Source organism: Opisthocomus hoazin, chromosome 4 (assembly GCF_030867145.1).
Source record: "Opisthocomus hoazin isolate bOpiHoa1 chromosome 4, bOpiHoa1.hap1, whole genome shotgun sequence".
In the NCBI taxonomy this organism is placed as follows: domain Eukaryota; kingdom Metazoa; phylum Chordata; class Aves; order Opisthocomiformes; family Opisthocomidae; genus Opisthocomus; species Opisthocomus hoazin.
In genome coordinates, this window is record NC_134417.1 from 72,288,054 (window position 1) to 72,304,611 (window position 16,558).

At 40.2% G+C, this 16,558-nt stretch overlaps 1 protein-coding gene across 10 annotated transcripts in view; it reads left to right on the forward strand.

Moving 5' to 3' along the window:
* CACNB2 (calcium voltage-gated channel auxiliary subunit beta 2) overlaps window positions 1-16,558 on the forward strand; it is a 270,312-nt gene that overhangs the window by 167,426 nt on the left and 86,328 nt on the right. For 6 of the 10 annotated variants that reach the window (XM_075419479.1, XM_075419476.1, XM_075419477.1 and 3 more), the window contains one exon: window positions 7,614-7,733. In XM_075419479.1, the coding sequence (XP_075275594.1) occupies window positions 7,614-7,733 (120 nt within the window). Of the gene's footprint in view, window positions 1-6,231; window positions 6,784-7,050; window positions 7,117-7,613; window positions 7,734-16,558 lie in introns of those variants that run through there. The other 4 variants (XM_075419481.1, XM_009937909.2, XM_009937910.2 and 1 more) reach the window with 2 other exon arrangements.

Genomic DNA, 16,558 nt, shown 5'->3' on the forward strand with positions numbered 1-16,558 from the left:
TCCCAGATGTGTTTTCTATTTTTCCTCTTTTTAATTAAGCTCTTGTAATTTTGTGGTTGACCCGATCTTTGTCTTTCTCTCTGTGCTCTTGTATTGACACATAGTATTTTATATTTGAAATCCTTTTGAGTGAATTGTCTTTCTGCAATTTAAAATACTTCCTTTGTGATATCTGCTGTTGATTAATTAGTGCAGTCAAAAATAATGTTTTTATTTTTCATTAAAACCTTCAATTTTTTACCTGCTTCTGTCCCAGTAAACACCACCGCAGTTCAGCTTGGTACTAATTATCCTGATTTACCTTTGCCTAAGGGCTTAGACATATAAGCAAGTTACTAGAGGTTTAAAAAGTTATCATGAGTCAACTAAGTTGTGTTAATATCCATGTGTATGCTGACAGTCTGAGGCAAAAGTGAGATGATTGAAGTCCATGCAGCTTGCAGTCATTTCCTTGGTGTATTTTTCTTCCTTTGACACCTGTCTCTGAGTTCTTTCACTGGCAACATCTTAGCTCTGTCATTGCTCTGACTTTTCTTTACAGCTCAAAATCATCAATAATTTAATCCCATCCTCTACATCCAATTGATTGTCTTGAAAATTCAAATCCCATTTTTTTTCTTTAGTTTTGGCATTGTTTTTTTTTGTTTTTGAAGTTCTCAATTATTGATAAAGCATATTTTGATAAGCAAAGAGACCTCCTTATATTCCTGTCATTGCCCTCTTCCTCAAAAGCACTTTCTCTCATTTCAAAAGTGGGAGAATCTCTCTGTCAGAATATACAGAGCTACCAGATTATCCTCCTTCAGAGGCTTTCACAGAACTAATCTCTGCCATAATACATATAGAAAACTTACTTAAACAACAACCCACCATGGTTATGCAAGGGATGAGTCATGATGCTGGGACTGAATATTTAAAAATGCTTTATTTTCTATTGCATTGCTACCTTGATCCCTTTCTTCTTTTTTTTTCTGCTTAGATTCTCTCATCCTTTAGACTGCAAATTCTTTTAAGTAGGGTTTGTCATTGACTTTGTGGCTGTGCAGTGCTTAGTACAATAAGGTCTCAAGCAGTTTTCCCGCTTAGATAGTTTTTGCAAAAAATAGTAAACCGTAACGCATCAGAGCATTGCACAGATTTGGGGACAGTTTACCTCTGAGGGGTCTGTTTGTTTGTTTGCTAACTAGGCTGAGCTCTGCAGCTGCCCTTTTGGAAACAATATGCATATTGGCGAAGTTTTTCTGAAGAGTCCACGAAAAGACTATCATTCCTCTAAAAATACCTACTTGTGCTACTTTTTCTTAGCAAAACAACAGGAAAGCAAACATTTAGGCTAATATCATGAAAATGTGAGTGGAAATGGGGAGGAGGGTTTGCTTTTGGTTTGGGGTTTTTTTTGTTGTTTTGTTTTTTTCTGATAAAATACCTGGTACAACTGTTTACCTGGTTAATGAATGCCAGAAATCTAGGCTTCTGCAAACCTAAGGGCTGAGTTAAAAAACTCTGCTTTCATCCAGCTGTCGATTGGATGAGCACCTTGGAAACCTGTTAATGTCAAGCTGGGTGCTGCGATCAAGCTTGCCAAAGTCGTGTGCAGGGTAAAGAGAAGACTGTTTTCCTATATAATCTCTCTTTTAATCACATCGCCACCCTAAAGCTCCCGAGCTGTTCTAAAATTTCACTCCTCCTGTTATTTGAACGTCCCCCATGGCTGTGCATGCCGTTGCAATGCCCAGTTAGCTTTAAACAACAACAACAAAGTTCTAGTCAATGTTGGTTTTGTCTTTTAAATGCAAGCATATCAGAGGATGTCAGTGACTACTGTAGGAGCCGGTAGCCCTGCTTGTGTAGTAATTGTGGGAGAGCACAGTTTTACAGCGTTTAAGGGTAAGTGTGTGTGTAGCGGGCAAATGGCCGAGCACTGCAGGGCCCGTGCCAAGGACCAGAGAGGACATCAGGACTAGAGTTGGCAGTTGCCAGGCTGCGAAGTGCCCATGGCCCTTACACAAGGAGTCAACAATTCCCGCTTGATATCCCCTTAATGAATACATGGTCCCTTTCCTCTTTCCTTTTTCAAAATGTATTCCTTCAGTTTGTCATACACACCAAATATACATGCCAAACAATTAATTGGAATTACTTTCATCTTTCCGTAAAAATTCTACCCTCAAATAATTAATTTTAACATCAGTATAACATTGTGTAGCATTCTCAGAGCAGCATTTTGTGCTTTCTTCAACATCATGCAAAATAATGACGTTGCTTAGACATCTGGAGAAAATTTCATAGATAAGAAATTTTCCCATTCACCAGCTGTGGCTACTCTGCCAAACTGAGGTCCCTAGTGATGGTGCATTTGTGGGAGTGCTTCTGATTTTCTAATTCTGTGGCTCGTACATTTCAAGTTGGTCAGTTCATGACGCAACAGGACAATCTGTATTCCCTGTTGGTATACTATAATTAAAATTTGCGAATGTCAGCAGTTTCACTTCATACTAAACTTCAACATTTCACATTTTGCCTTTGTCCTGAATCGTAATATACCATCACAGATCGTGTCCTAGCAGGACATGTGATGTCATTCTTACTATTTCAACAAGAATAGAAGATAAGCAGTTAGCAATATCTGTGTATAAATTCTGAATATTGAAATGAATTGTTCCTCTTACTGACACAATGCTTATTGGCCTGAGCTTTCTATATTCAAAGTATAAATTGAATTAAGACAGAAAGATATTTCTCCTTTTGGATTTAAAATTCTCTGCAGCATTAAATGAATGAAGAGGTGAAAAATATATCTAGCAGAAGAACCCAGCATTATAAATGAAGAGTTTATGTATATGTGCAGTCACATGCATTTCTTTATTCCTTGTAAAATCTTGTTGCATGTTTGCTTACTGCTTCATGCCTTCATTTAATAAATAATAATGTAAAAGTTTTTACTTGAAGGAACTTGTTTGATCTTTCGAAGAAGAGAATTATTTGAGAATTTTCGGTAATTTGGAAAGTTATCTGCCCTAATGATATCCAGTTCATAACTGGATTATGCCGTTAAAGAGAAACCCATGGTGCTTGGAGGATCACTTTTATTTTTTATGAAAAAGACATAATGGAGAGGCCATGACTGAATTTGCAAGTGTAATGATAACTGTATTAACCCAGTGAGAATGTATTACTGTAACAGACCAAGGTACACAGACCTGTAACCACAGGTACACTGTGAATGTACCACTGCAGTCAAAGTCTGTATTTGAGCTCCGACTGTACTGACCGAAGTTAAGCATGGATACAGAAAACTAACAAGAAAATACGAGATCTAGAGGCACCACCTAATTTAACTAAGGAGTTTCTTCCTGCAAGCAATGGAAAATAAAAAAAAAGCTCTTACATGAAGGAACCAGTCTCTTGAAGATGATACACTTCTACAGTACCAGAGAAGACAAGACGTGTATGGTCTTTAAGAAAAAGGAGCTCAAATATGATCACATATGGCCACTAGCAGTGTAAAAAGCGTGTGTTCATATTATAAGAATACCTCACAGAAGCTACTCGAATATAATAAGTGGTAAGATAGTTGGTAAATATTTTTCAAGCATGTTGTTAAAACAGGAAATGATTTTTCAAACAAACTGGGTTTGTAAACCTGCCAAGTAAGGAGGAAAAGAAAATGAAAAAAGAGTAAATAGATGGAGTAATTATTAACGTGGCTTATCTCACTTTTATTAGGCAGTTTCCCATGAAAGATGAAGAATTGGGGGCTGCAGCAGCATATATTACATACATATATTACTGCAGCTCTTCCATATTACAGTGGAAGGAGGTGGAGGCCTGTAGAATCTCAGACAGGCTGGATTTCAGAAGCTCTTGGTAAAGATCCCTACTGATCTCCAGAGCAACCCTAAAAACTCCCATAATCCAGGGAGGAAGTGTGATTTCCGTAGCTGTCATGAGTGGACAATGCATATCCACTTGGCACTATCTTCCTTGAAAAGGCAACATATTTCTACTGTAGTTTCATCATAGTTTTTATCTAAATTTGAATTTTTTTGCATGCTAAAGTGGTTGAATACATTCTTAGCTCGTATAGTTTATAAAATTAATTAATCATAATTGCATGCTTCCCCTTTTCCTGGATTGCCCTGATGTTAGGCTTTGATTTTTTTTTCCGTATTTGAGAAGCGAAGGAGCTCCCAACTTCTGCTTTCAACAGAAAATTTACATGACCATGTCTGTCCCACTGGGAAAATAAATGTAATGCTGAGTTTGATTCATGTGAATTGGCAATATAATTAAAATAAATTGAATCATTATGATTTTTTGGATGTGTATTGGGACTGTGTCCAACAGAAGATATGACCAGCACTGTAAATGATCTCTGTGGCCTGGAAGATGAAAATCCAATTTTAGCAATTCTGCCTGACCCAAAAGGCATCTTTCCCCCTTAGGGGAGATAGGAGTTATGTTTCTGTGCTTCATGACTTTTTGTTGTAGGGTGAGGACCAGTTAGGCAGCATGCCTTCTGGACAGCAGAATGAACGATAGTAAAAGTGATGCCATGCCACTTGGTCTGTGGAAAATTTGATGCGTTCACCGTGGAAGTGCTGGAGAAAGCTAACACCAACAGTGTCTGTTGTGTGATTGCCATGTCACGCTAAGTGGCTGGCTTGTTTGATTTCCTGTTATTTAAGGGTAGTGTTGCTTTGGGGTTGGTTTATGACACCATGCCTCGCTTGGCGGCAGAATGGCACCGAGGAATGGTGGGGAAGGGTTTGGACGTGCCCTTTCTGAAGGGAGTTGAGTGTTGGGGGACCCCAGTGTGTCCTGGGGGCGGGGACTCTGGGGGAGGGGCGGGTTCAGCACAATCTCAGCTTTCATTAACGCTGTGATAACTTCAGTGGTTTCAACCACAGGCCACTGTTGTGTCAATGTTAACAGGACCTTAACTCTATACTAAACTTCTGTCTGCTTGTTGCTACTTGTCTTTCGCCGCTGTTTCCATCAGGGAGCTGTGTCAGAAATTGTGGCAAAGAGAAATTTTAAAGAATAGTCAAATTTGAAAGGCTCTGGGGAGGTTACAGGGCCCCTGCATATTTTCCTAACAGACAAGATTTTTCAAAAAATTCACAAAAAGTTTAAGTATATTTTCTTTTATTTTCTGCTCCTTTTGCTTTAGCTCAGTAGGAAGTTTGGTTTTGGAAGATCACTATAACATAGCAGATGGATTTGGACTCCTGTAAGCAAAATACCCCTCGGAGAGTAATTTTCTTTATGTCAGCTCAAAGACAGCTTCTAAAACTCTAAGCTGTGACTATTATGGGCTTCAGGAAAGGAAAAAATAAAACACTTAGAAAGTTAAAATTTACCTTCATTTTAAACTGTCAGTTTAGTGACAACTATTGTTTGCTCTAACAGTGGTTAAATGTAGGCTGCTTCATCACTTGCAATGGGGAAATTTCGTTACACAGACACAAACCATGGCAGTATTCGATCCTTCTGGGGACATGCTGACACGTTATGACACGTGCATGACCACTGTTCTCAGCTGCAATCTCTATTCTCTATTTTTCTTGTAACTGTGAATTTGTATCGAAGGCAGGGGCTGCAGTCAGTTACAGTGGTCTTTTACAACTAAAATGTTGAGTGTCTGTCAGTGAATCGTGAATGCCTGAGATAACCATGCCTTATCATATTATTCCCAGGTCAGTTTCTGGAAGGACAGAAGGTGACTCTGAAAAGCAGAACATAGGAATTCAGTGGGTTTTTTTGGCTTTTGCAATATTAGTATCTAATATTTATGTGTTAAGTGGTGCAGTTGTTCTTTGCTTCTTTCGTCTGCTAATGTCAGAAAATATAAGCAGTAACTAGGGAGTTAAATTCCCACACAACAGGCATATTTTTGGATTTACGGTTTTTGTAAGAGAGCTCAGAGTGGAGCTCAGCGCTTTGCAGTGGAGCAAAGCGCCGCGTGACAGATTGGAGCGTCCGAGGGAAACGTGGCTCACAGCAGGCATACATGACGGGAACGAGACGCTGTACCAGCTCTTCCAGTTTCACAGGGACCTTGTGTTTTCCAGCTGTTTACCCTTGAGATGTAAAATGGCAATTTGGCATAGGCTAACAACCCGGTGTGATGTGAGCATCTGCGTAAAAGGCTCCACGTATGGAGCATGCCCAGTGATATCAACAGCCTGTTACCCCACCCCCAGCCAATCTAGGAAGAGATGAAATGAACTTTGCACTTGCAAATGTCACTGAATACATTTTGCACAGGATTTTAAAAGGTTCTCCTATAAGCACTATTTTTAACAGCCAAATCCACCCCCCAAAACAGAAAGGAAAAAGCCCTAGGTATTTTTCTATGATCGAGCTCAGTTTATGATCAACTGAAGCATCTCTCACAACATTTACCTGAAGCCTGGCTTGTTCTACCTTTTTATCATTCACGTTGAGATTTTTGGAGATGGTGTGGATCTTCTGTTTTTTTGGATTTTTTTTTTTTTTAATGGCACAAGATAATCTGAGAATTTAATTGCAGTAGAATTCTTGGAAACAGTGAGGTTGCAAGCTTTAAAGGCAGAGGGAAGAGAAAGAAGGCTCTCAGAGCAGAGCATGGATAGGAAAGGAGCAGTGATTCTGCGGTGCTCAGTGTGCACATGTTTTATGAGATCAGTGCCGGGCGCTGCAGCTGCGGACAATAACTGAGCTGTCTGGCTAATGAAGGCCACCTGGATCAGGCTTCTGAAAAGAGCCAAAGGAGGACGTCTGAAGAATTCTGATATCTGTGTAAGCCCTACGTTTTCATTATTGGCTTGTATTATATATATTGCAGAGAGAGAGGGAAAAAAAGATGGTGAGGAGAGGACAGTTGTTTTCATTCTGAATGAATTAGCAGAACTCTGTTTTGTATGCAGGGAGATGCAGAGGGAAAGCAGAGCTGTCATTATTTATAGAGCTGTTCTGGCATTGGGGCTGCTTCCATTGTGGTGATACGGGGACATGTGTTGAGTCCAGACAGATTTTATTAGTTGGAAGTTGATTTGTGGTCATTTGCATGTTTTGCTGAGGGGCAGAGATGGATACGAGCCATTTGCAGTTCTGATGGGGAAAGTGTGTCAGGTAAAGAGGTTGCCCTGAAATAAAAATGAACAGCAGAAGTTAAATCTGTTAGCAGTGATATTGTGTAATGATAATTATTGATACCGAATTTGTGTTTTGTTTATAAAAAGTCTGTTTCCTTGCTAATACTGTCACTGTTCAGAGTTTTAATTTTTATGGAGCCATCCTTGAAGCTGCTGTGTGTCCTTCAGCCCTGCACTGCACCACTGCTGTAACTCTACAGAGCAATTGGCTCTGCTTGCTGAATAGCACACAAATAAGAACACAGGGAGAGTGCAGGACAGAAAACACTGGGCAAGACACCTGCACTTTTGGAAAGTCTCCAGAAGAAAACATTTACCTAGACATAATTTTTCTAAGTGACTTTCCCTTTTGGGCAGTTATTCTCTTTTCAGGGATCCAGAAGTAAGAGAAAAAGAAAGGTGTATAACCACTTCTTTTTTTTTTTTCTGAACACCAAAACAACTTGTGACATTATTTTTCCTTTTCTTGTGCAGGGTTCGGCGGACTCCTACACCAGCCGTCCATCCGATTCAGATGTATCTCTGGAAGAAGACAGGGAAGCAGTACGGAGAGAGGCAGAGCGACAGGCCCAGGCACAGCTGGAAAAAGCAAAGGTAAGGTTTTACTTCTTGTCACAGACTCATAAAATGTTCAGCTTTGAAGGTCTGTTATCTCATCTGATACAACTGATTTTAATGTGTTAAAATATAGCATAAGACCTCTTATAAAGATTTTCCTGACAACAATAGTAAATAAATTTTCCAGGAAAAATCACTTAGAATCAGTAGCCCATAAAAAACATTTGAATGGCTTGCATATTTCAGAATGATCTTATTTAAATATGTGTGGGGTTTTTTTTCCTCTTATTGAATATATCCATTTGTTTGCACTGTGTTGGGTCAAAGCTTAGAGTTCTTACTGAAGATGTTTGTGAAAGTTTGCCCGTGGATTGCTATGGCACTCAAAAATTACAGTTCTAGAAATCAGCCCTCAAGCATCCTATTCACCTTCCTTCAATGAAGGATCAGTCCCTCCCAGTCATATGTAAATAGGGAGAATCTGTTACCAAGTCCTTTTTTGGCATCAGATTTCACTGGCTTTCTTTACAGTTTGTGTGTTAAATGACCCCGGGAGTAATATGCTCTAGGACTTGTTCTCTCCTTCTGTCTCCGTACTCCTGGCAGATAGTGACAATTTAGTGAGGAAATACTAAATAATCTTCAGGTTCTTGCGGTGTGTTTATATATTTTCTGTGAGATGCATTTAGGACTGTGAGGGTTTTAGCAGTGAAAGGGTATGGGCTTCTTTTTCTTTCACCTGTGCTGTATCTTTAAAATCTATTGCACTGGTAAAAATCATGCTCATCTTGTTTGTTATCGTTCCTTTATCACTTCCTTGCAGTTTTACTTTTTTGTATGCTGTCTGCCAGATCTCAGTGTATTACTGTTTTCCAAGATCCGTTTTCCATTTTCACATCTTATATTTAAATATTTAAATACACTGTTGGGATCCCTCCTCAGATCTACCTGATCTGCATTTCTCTCTCACTTTCTCTCCGACTGCCCTCCTCCATTTTGCCTTGTTTTTCATTTCCTTATCTCCCTTCCGTTTCCCGTTCTCTTTCCTTTTCCGCCGCCAGCTTTGCCTCTGCCCTTTTATGCCACCTGTTTTGCAAGGGTTCTTCAGACATTCAGGAGTCCATATCATTGAGCTATGCACCTGGTCGTATCGCGAGGACCAGCTCCATAAATAATACAGTACTATAATGCACAAGCAGACAGCTTCGTCGAGCCAGAAAACTTGAACAGGGAAGCCACAGATGGCTTTTTGAAAAATGTAATTGTTAACCAATATTTAGTAAGAGCTCCTAAAGCAGCTTTTTAATGAGATGCTGGAACTTGTGAGCTGCAGGAGATGCTGAACATCTCTTTGAAGTTGGGTCCTGCTGTCCTGGGATCGGTATAGCAGAAGCACCACAGAAGCAGCCCGCTTCTTCCATTCCACCTGGTATCTTAGAGATGCTGCTGATTGCAATGAGGAGTTTCAGTTTTATCAGGGTGAATTTTTACTAGTTTGACATTTCTTTGCTCTTAGCAAAGATGATAAAGGCTGCCCTGAAATTCAAGTGAAGTGTTGAATTTTATCAGAAAATACACAATCTTTAAAAGAAGAGTTGAAGTAATAATACCTTGTAAACTAATCGGGGTAGCAGTACAGCACTTGCTGCTGAATTGATGCATCTCTTAGCGATGAGTAAATCTATGTGAGTGTTGCTATGGGAATTTGGCTTACTGATGCTGGCTTGAATGGATGGACAGCCCTTATGTAATATTCATGATCTCTAGCACAGCTGCCATTGTAGTTTGTAGAGAAACTGCTAGCAGACCCTACTTTTTGAAACTGTATTTCTATACATCAAAGCAATGTTCTCACTCCAGTTGGCATAAGATATAGTTTCTAGGTCTCACACCGTCTCAGACTGTAAGACAACTTGTGAACAGTCAAAGTAGCAAAAGCACTGCCAAAATCAACCTGCTATAACAACGGGTAATTCCAGTCATATAGAAAACACAAAATGAATTATTTAGATAATTTGTGCTTTAAAATGGATTAAAGCTGGAACTACATTAGTAGTTTTGTTTCTCAAGTCAAATGTTAAAACTCATTCCAGGCTGTAATGGATGGAAATAGTGTCATATAGTGGCTGTAGTAGTGGAATATTTAGTCTAGTGTGATATTTAAATTAATAATATTAAATAAAATATTACATGCAGTTGGTGCTTACGTTTGACATATATGTTTAGAAAGACGTAAATTAAAGCCAGTAGCTCTAAAATATGCCAGGGTGTGTTTTTCTGCCTTTTTTGGTGATTCAGTCCTTCACACAGTACAATTAATGAGGCAGTAACTTCTGCTGGTGCTCCCTGGCTCCTGTGTGCCCCCAGACCTGTTTCCCGCAGGCAGCAGGTTTTGCTGCCTGCTCTCCATGGTTGCTTTGCCTTCGCCCTGACCGGTGATCAGGCAAAGCCAAGTGACGCAGCTGCCTTAACTTTTTGCCTTTTAATATTGTGAGTGGAAGTGTTGATCCTAAATAAAGTCATTACAATTGAATTTGTCACAGGAATTAGAAGAGGATGACATACATGAATAATGCAGCGGTGGAGGGAAAATGATAGTGAATTAAGGGTGGATAAAAAACTGTTGAACTGTGTCATGCACTTAATGAAAACAGTTTAATGACATCCATTTTCTTTCCTTACAGCTAGGGAAAACACTTAAACTGAAGAGAAAAATACAGTAATGAAGCACACAATAGCAAATTATTAGGAGGATTTTAAGATTTTTAAATTTGGCTTTTTATGGATTCTAAGTGTTTCTGTAACATGAAGCCAGAGTATAATGTACGTATGTGATATGTATCCTAACAGGGAAAATAAAAACAAAAAAGCTTGTAAGAAAATATACATTCTTGCCATTTTTATTTATTTATGTATTTTATACAAGCATTGCTTCTCTGGAAAATGGTTAAGCATATTTTGCTGACTCACTTTGGCATGTGACTTACTGTGAGGAAGGTGGGGCCACAGCGCATGTTTGGAGTCGTCCAGGGACAGAAAATTAAGAGGGAACTGATGAGGCTACCTGCAGGCCAGCAGCTAATCCCAAGGGAAAGAGATCTTCAAAGGAAGCTGTTAAGCTTGAAGCTGAGATGAAATGTTCTTGGTTAGAACAGTTTAGCAATGCAAATGCAGAAAGGTTGTGGGTTTGTTTTTTGTTTTGTTTTGTTTTTTTAAATAGAAAAAAACATGCCAAGGCACTGAGGGTTTCCTTGTTATCTTCCTCGTAGTCCATAGCATGTGGCTTTCTCTAGGATAAAGAGGACCTGTCTTGTGGCTGAGTAGGGCCACAATGTGTTTGGGCTAACAATGCCCCAGTCTAAGGGCTTGTACTGATATTTTACTGAATTTCCTATTTCCATGAAAACATGAATCTTAAGCATTCACAAGACAAAAAATACAGAAGAAGCCCAAGGACGTCAGTTGCTTTTAGTGTTAATATTTTTAAAATTATTGTTTCTACAGAAAAAAGCTTTTTAGTTTTGAAGGGTGAAGATTAAAAAGAACTGATAGTAAGTAAAGATATTTTTTTTGTCCATTCCTTACAAGTATTCAATTAATTATCCCTTAAAATGTTGCACCAAGTCAGAGGGATGAGATCAAAGAAAACGGTGAGGTACAAATTTAGTGAGACCTTTAAAGTCAGCACTAAATGAGCTGAAGTCTGTACATAATAAAGGGGACTTCAATAATAACTTTTGGCCCTCTCCAATGCTGGTAAAATCAATTCAAGTATTCTGTTGATTTGTTTTCGCTCAAATACATCATATGTCATGAACTAGTTTTTGACTGACGTACAATTAGTCAGGTGGTCTGCAAACCTCTTTCTTGAAATCTATAGAATATTTTCAGCATTTTGGAAAATATTTTTTGTGATTTCTAATACTCTGGGTGCTGAAAGTGCCGGTTAATAATCCAGGTTCTGTTTCTCACCTGGGACTAAGGGACACCCCTGGGCTCTTTGTTCTCTGTTAAAGATTGTTCTCAACATCCTTTGGTCCTGATACTTCTTAAATGGCTGTCAAAGGCAGATCGTGGCCTTCCAGAAGTCGGTAACTGTGTCCATAACAGGAAATCTCAATTCCTCTCAGCTCTGCCTTGTTTGCACTCCATCTAATGCTCTACTGCTCGCATCCTTTTAGGTGTTTGTTAAAACTTGAAATATCAGTAGTCCTACTTTAAAATGCCATTTAAATCATTTTATATTAAGATGGTGAATCACAGAAATTTTGATACCAGACATCCCTTTGCTGGCTCTTAGGCAATAATATAGGCTGTTGTGTTTTGCTTTCTTGATGTGTGCTGTAGTAGTGGTGGTGGCTTGTGACTGTGAGTAATAATGCGATGTCTTAAGTGTAATGCGTTGCCTCCATGCATGGATTGGGGACCACAGCTTTGAAACGTGTAGCAGGCTGGGATAATGCCTACATATCCCTGCAAGGCTGAAGGCATGAAAAAGATTGTCAGATGTAATTATCCACTGCAGTGTGCCAAGACTAGTTATTTAAGTATTTATTCACTCTCAGACAGGTTTCACAGCCTCTGAATGACCCCATGCTGCTAGTAGGCAGCTGCAAAGCTAGTTAAGGTATGTCTGCTTAGGCTGCAGCAGCATTTTTGACAGACCAGAAGTGCCCATCACCTTGATATGTGTCCTTATATTATGTCAGCTTGTTCCATCATGGAGACTTTTTCTATTTTCTCTCAATTGCGAGATCACTGTGGTGCTGAACAGCACCCAAAGCCATAGCAACATAGGGCAGTACTTTGTGCTAGCTGTTGTGTATGGTAATATTTTTTTTATTGGTTGCTTCTCATTTGCCCTTTTGTTTTAAAATGCTCCCATTGCATGTTATCATTTAGATAGCTAATGTTGCATGTTGGAGTTGCTGGGATTACATGGGAGCTGGCACAGTGGTCTAGCTGGAAATAAATGAGTTGTTGATCCAAAAGTACAGTTGCAAATCTGGTTGTTGCTTAGCTGCAGGCGAGTTCTGCACTGCTGGATCTGCTCGAGTCAGGTTACAGATATTCTTTTTCTTCATTTTCTTCTTTTGTTTCTGCTGCTTTTTCTTAGGACTGTAACATTGGGATGTAAACTAACTCCCTTTGTACTGCTGTCTGTGACCTACAGGTTTTTCTTCTTTATATTCATGATGTATTTTGTCTTCAGTTTAAGTGTGTATGCTTGGTCTACACTAGGCCTGTCATTAAGTTGGTTATTTCCCTGAACAGCTTATCCATTCTCACTGTTGGGCTGTGTTTTTTGGGGGCTGGAAGTGTTTGTTCTAGCGGGGTCTCATGTAACCTGGAATCATATGCTCCAGAAATAGTACCCTCTCTAATTAAAAAACGTCTGTCATCTCCCATTCATACTGTGATTGCAGAGTGATCAAATCTGTTTCATAAGTATCCTTTCGTCTTCTGCTTCTTGGGTGTGAGTAGAAAAAAAGAGTGGAGGGATATTAACTTAGCTTAAATTTAGATACCTCACTGTAGATAGATCCTTTAGTATCCTGATGTTCTTCAAATAATCAGCGGAAAGAGATAAACCGTCTCCTAGGAATAGAGAGGCAATACCAAGAAAAAGTCCTGAGAACAAGCATAGCTCTTCTGCCTGCTCTCACCTGCTGCTTTCACACGCGCCTGCTCGCTTCCTTGATGACATGTCTTTGCTCTGACTTTATCTGTAGGGTTAAATTGCCTTATAAATGACAGCAATACAAATGTTACTTTTTGTAAAACTAAATCAGTTCTTTATCAAAAGAAGTGTTGAAGAAATGTTTTAACCAAAGTAAGCATTGCAAGCCGGATACAAACACCTGCGTGCATCTTAAATCCTCATCTGGATGTGGTTCTGCTCCTCGTCCCTCGGGTCTTGGTGGCAGACACAGCCTGTCAGCTGCCAGCCTCTGCTGCATGGCTGGCACTGCAGAGGTTACCACGGAGGTCCCTGGACCATGATGTGCCTCTTGCTGGCTGGCTGTACGTGGTGACAGCCGCCTGCTACCTCCTGCCTGTGGCTGCTGAGCTGAGCCGCACAGTGAGCGTGCTCAGGCCAACCCTCGCTGTGGCTCGAGTGGTGGTGACTGATGGGTCCGGGTATCAGGCCAGATGCTGGTGTGGGGTGCAGCAGAGGCTGCCGAGGGTCGTGGCAGTTGGACGAGAGGATGAGAAGTGGCTTTGGGGATGCTCTCTGTGACCGGTAGGGAGTGTGGTTGATGAACCCTGGGAAAGGAGGAATTAAGGTATGCCTTTGCGGGCTGCTCAGCCTGGCACAAAGGTGAGCACTTTCGCTAATGTTAGATAGAGGTAGGTGCTGCTGGTTGCTCTAAGCAAAGTAATTTCCAGTTAAGACATATATCACCTGGTTCATTAACTTTCTCGAGGTTTATAGTGTCTGATTTACCTTTGCCAACATCCGAGACTGTACGCTGTAATTCAGAACTTCACTTTTCTCAGCCACTGGTCCAGCTATCTGAATGCCGTATCTTTTTAAGTGGTTAACATATTTCTCTCTACTTAGAAGAGAATATGGATTCAAAAATAGGGGGGGGAATAGGATTTCAGGGCACAAGCCATTGTTAAAGGTAGCTAAAATGTTTGTAATCACTGTAAGGTAAATGCTGAGTTTTTTGCATCTGTAATATCTCTTTGGGGAATAATTTACATATTTTTATCTTTCTACTTTAAATGATTGATGTGTATTTTCCATTTCAGTTCCAGATTAATGTAGAATCTGTCTGGTGATTTTGGGGGAATTTATCTTTTAGATCTTTTCTTTTTCTAAAATTATTCGTGTACTAGTAAAATGTTTTCAAGGTGGGCATTACTGATGCAAGTTTGTACAAGCATTAGGGCTCTTAGTTGTTCTTGAGTTCAGTAAAGTATAGGAATTTAAATGTCTGTGTATCTGGACCTGTGTTTATATCTATGTGTGCTTATACATACATGTATGCATTATATATATCCATGTACACATCCATGTGTATATATGGATATACATTTGTATATATATCTGCATGTATTAGATAACTAGCACTGGTGACTTGAACTGGCCACTTATGTTCTACAGCTGGTAACTTCCTGTTGTTAAGTGTTTATTTTGTATGCAGGGAGAACTGTTGTACCAAAGGATTAACTTGCGAGGAAATAGAAGAGTTTTATCGGAGAAGAAAGTTATCCTGTGATCAGAGCTGCTAGTGGACTGCCATGGGCTTTCTGGAAGCAGGAATGAGATGGAGTAAGGAGTTCAGTGGCTCACCTTGCCGGGGTGCCCCAGCTAACACTGGCCCACGTGATGTGGTGCGGTGGCTTGGAGAAAGACTGGTTCGGACAACAAAAGCATTGTGCTTGCTGCTGTTGTACCAAAGTGGCTATCATCCAACCAGTTCAGCAACTAACCTGGTTTCTGTTAGAGGGGACATCTGGCTGACGTATGTTATTATGCACAGAGGTAGCTGTCATCTGCAACAGAAACAAACCTCCACAGTTCTTGAGTCCTTGGCAAAGATCTGAATCCCCTCCCTCTTTACATACCCACTCTCCCCCCCCAAAAAAAAAAGAAAGCAAAAAGAAAAAATCAGCTATTTGTAGTTTTGCTGTTATACTTAATAAGACAAAAAAAAAAAAAAAGGAAGGAAGTTTCAAAAATAATCTTTTTGGTTTTTTTTCATAATTGCAAATTGTTTTATAACATTACATGCAAGATACCAATGAGTTCGAACTATAGGTAGCAGTAGAGTGCTTTGGTACAAAATTAGACTGATATTAGATACCAATTCAAAAGTGTATCCTTTGGAAAATTTAATAATAGTGACATAAACTAGTCACTGGTTGTATAAAATTTAAGAAAAGTAAGTAGGAGCCCAGAGTAAACCTCTGATACCTTGGAGGAAGATACTCTTTGTTCCCACGTTAGGAACATTTTAAGTGCAAAACTCTGCTTGAACTATGTAGGGTGTCTGGATTCTGCGTAATTCATAGTATGAGAGAACTTAATTAAAAATGAAAATTCAGAGAGGCCCCCACTGATGCTTTTGTGGTTGTTTTCCTGCCATCTTTTCATCTATATTCTGTGTAAAGCCAGTGCACATCCTACAGCAGAAAACATAGTATGAACTTCCCCTAACATTCACCTGTGGAGCCTACAGAACACCTCTGAACACCTCCTTTGACATGGTCCTCCGCAACATCCTTCTCTCTAAATTGGAGAGACATGGATTTGATAGGTGGACTGTTCGGTGGATGAGGAATTGTCTGGATAGTCGCATCCAGAGGGTGATGGTCAATGGCTTGATGTCCATGTGGAGATTGGTGATGTGTGGTGTCCCTCAGGGGTCTATACTAGGACCGGTGCTTCATCAGTGACATAGACAACGAGATCAAGTGCACCCTCAGCAAGTTTGCAAATGACACCAAGCTGAGTGGTGCAGTCAACATGTCAGAAGGACAGGATGCCATCCAGAGGGTCCTGGACAAGCTGCAGAAGTGGGCCTGTGTGAACCTCATGAGGTTCAACAAGGCCAAATACAAGGTCCTGCATCTGGGTCAAGGCAATCCCCGGCACCAGTACAGGCTGGGGAATGAAGGGACTGAGGGCAGCCCTGCCGAGAAGGACTTGATGAAAAGGTGGACATGAGCTGGCAAACTGCGCTCACAGCCCAGAAGGCCAGCAATATCCTGGGCTGCATCAAAAGCAGCATGGCCAGCAGGTTGAGGGAGGTGATTCTGCCCCTCTGCTCCACTCTCGTGAGACCCCACTTGGAGTCCTGCCTCCAGCTCTGGAGCCCTCAGCACAGGAAAAACATGGACCTGTTGGA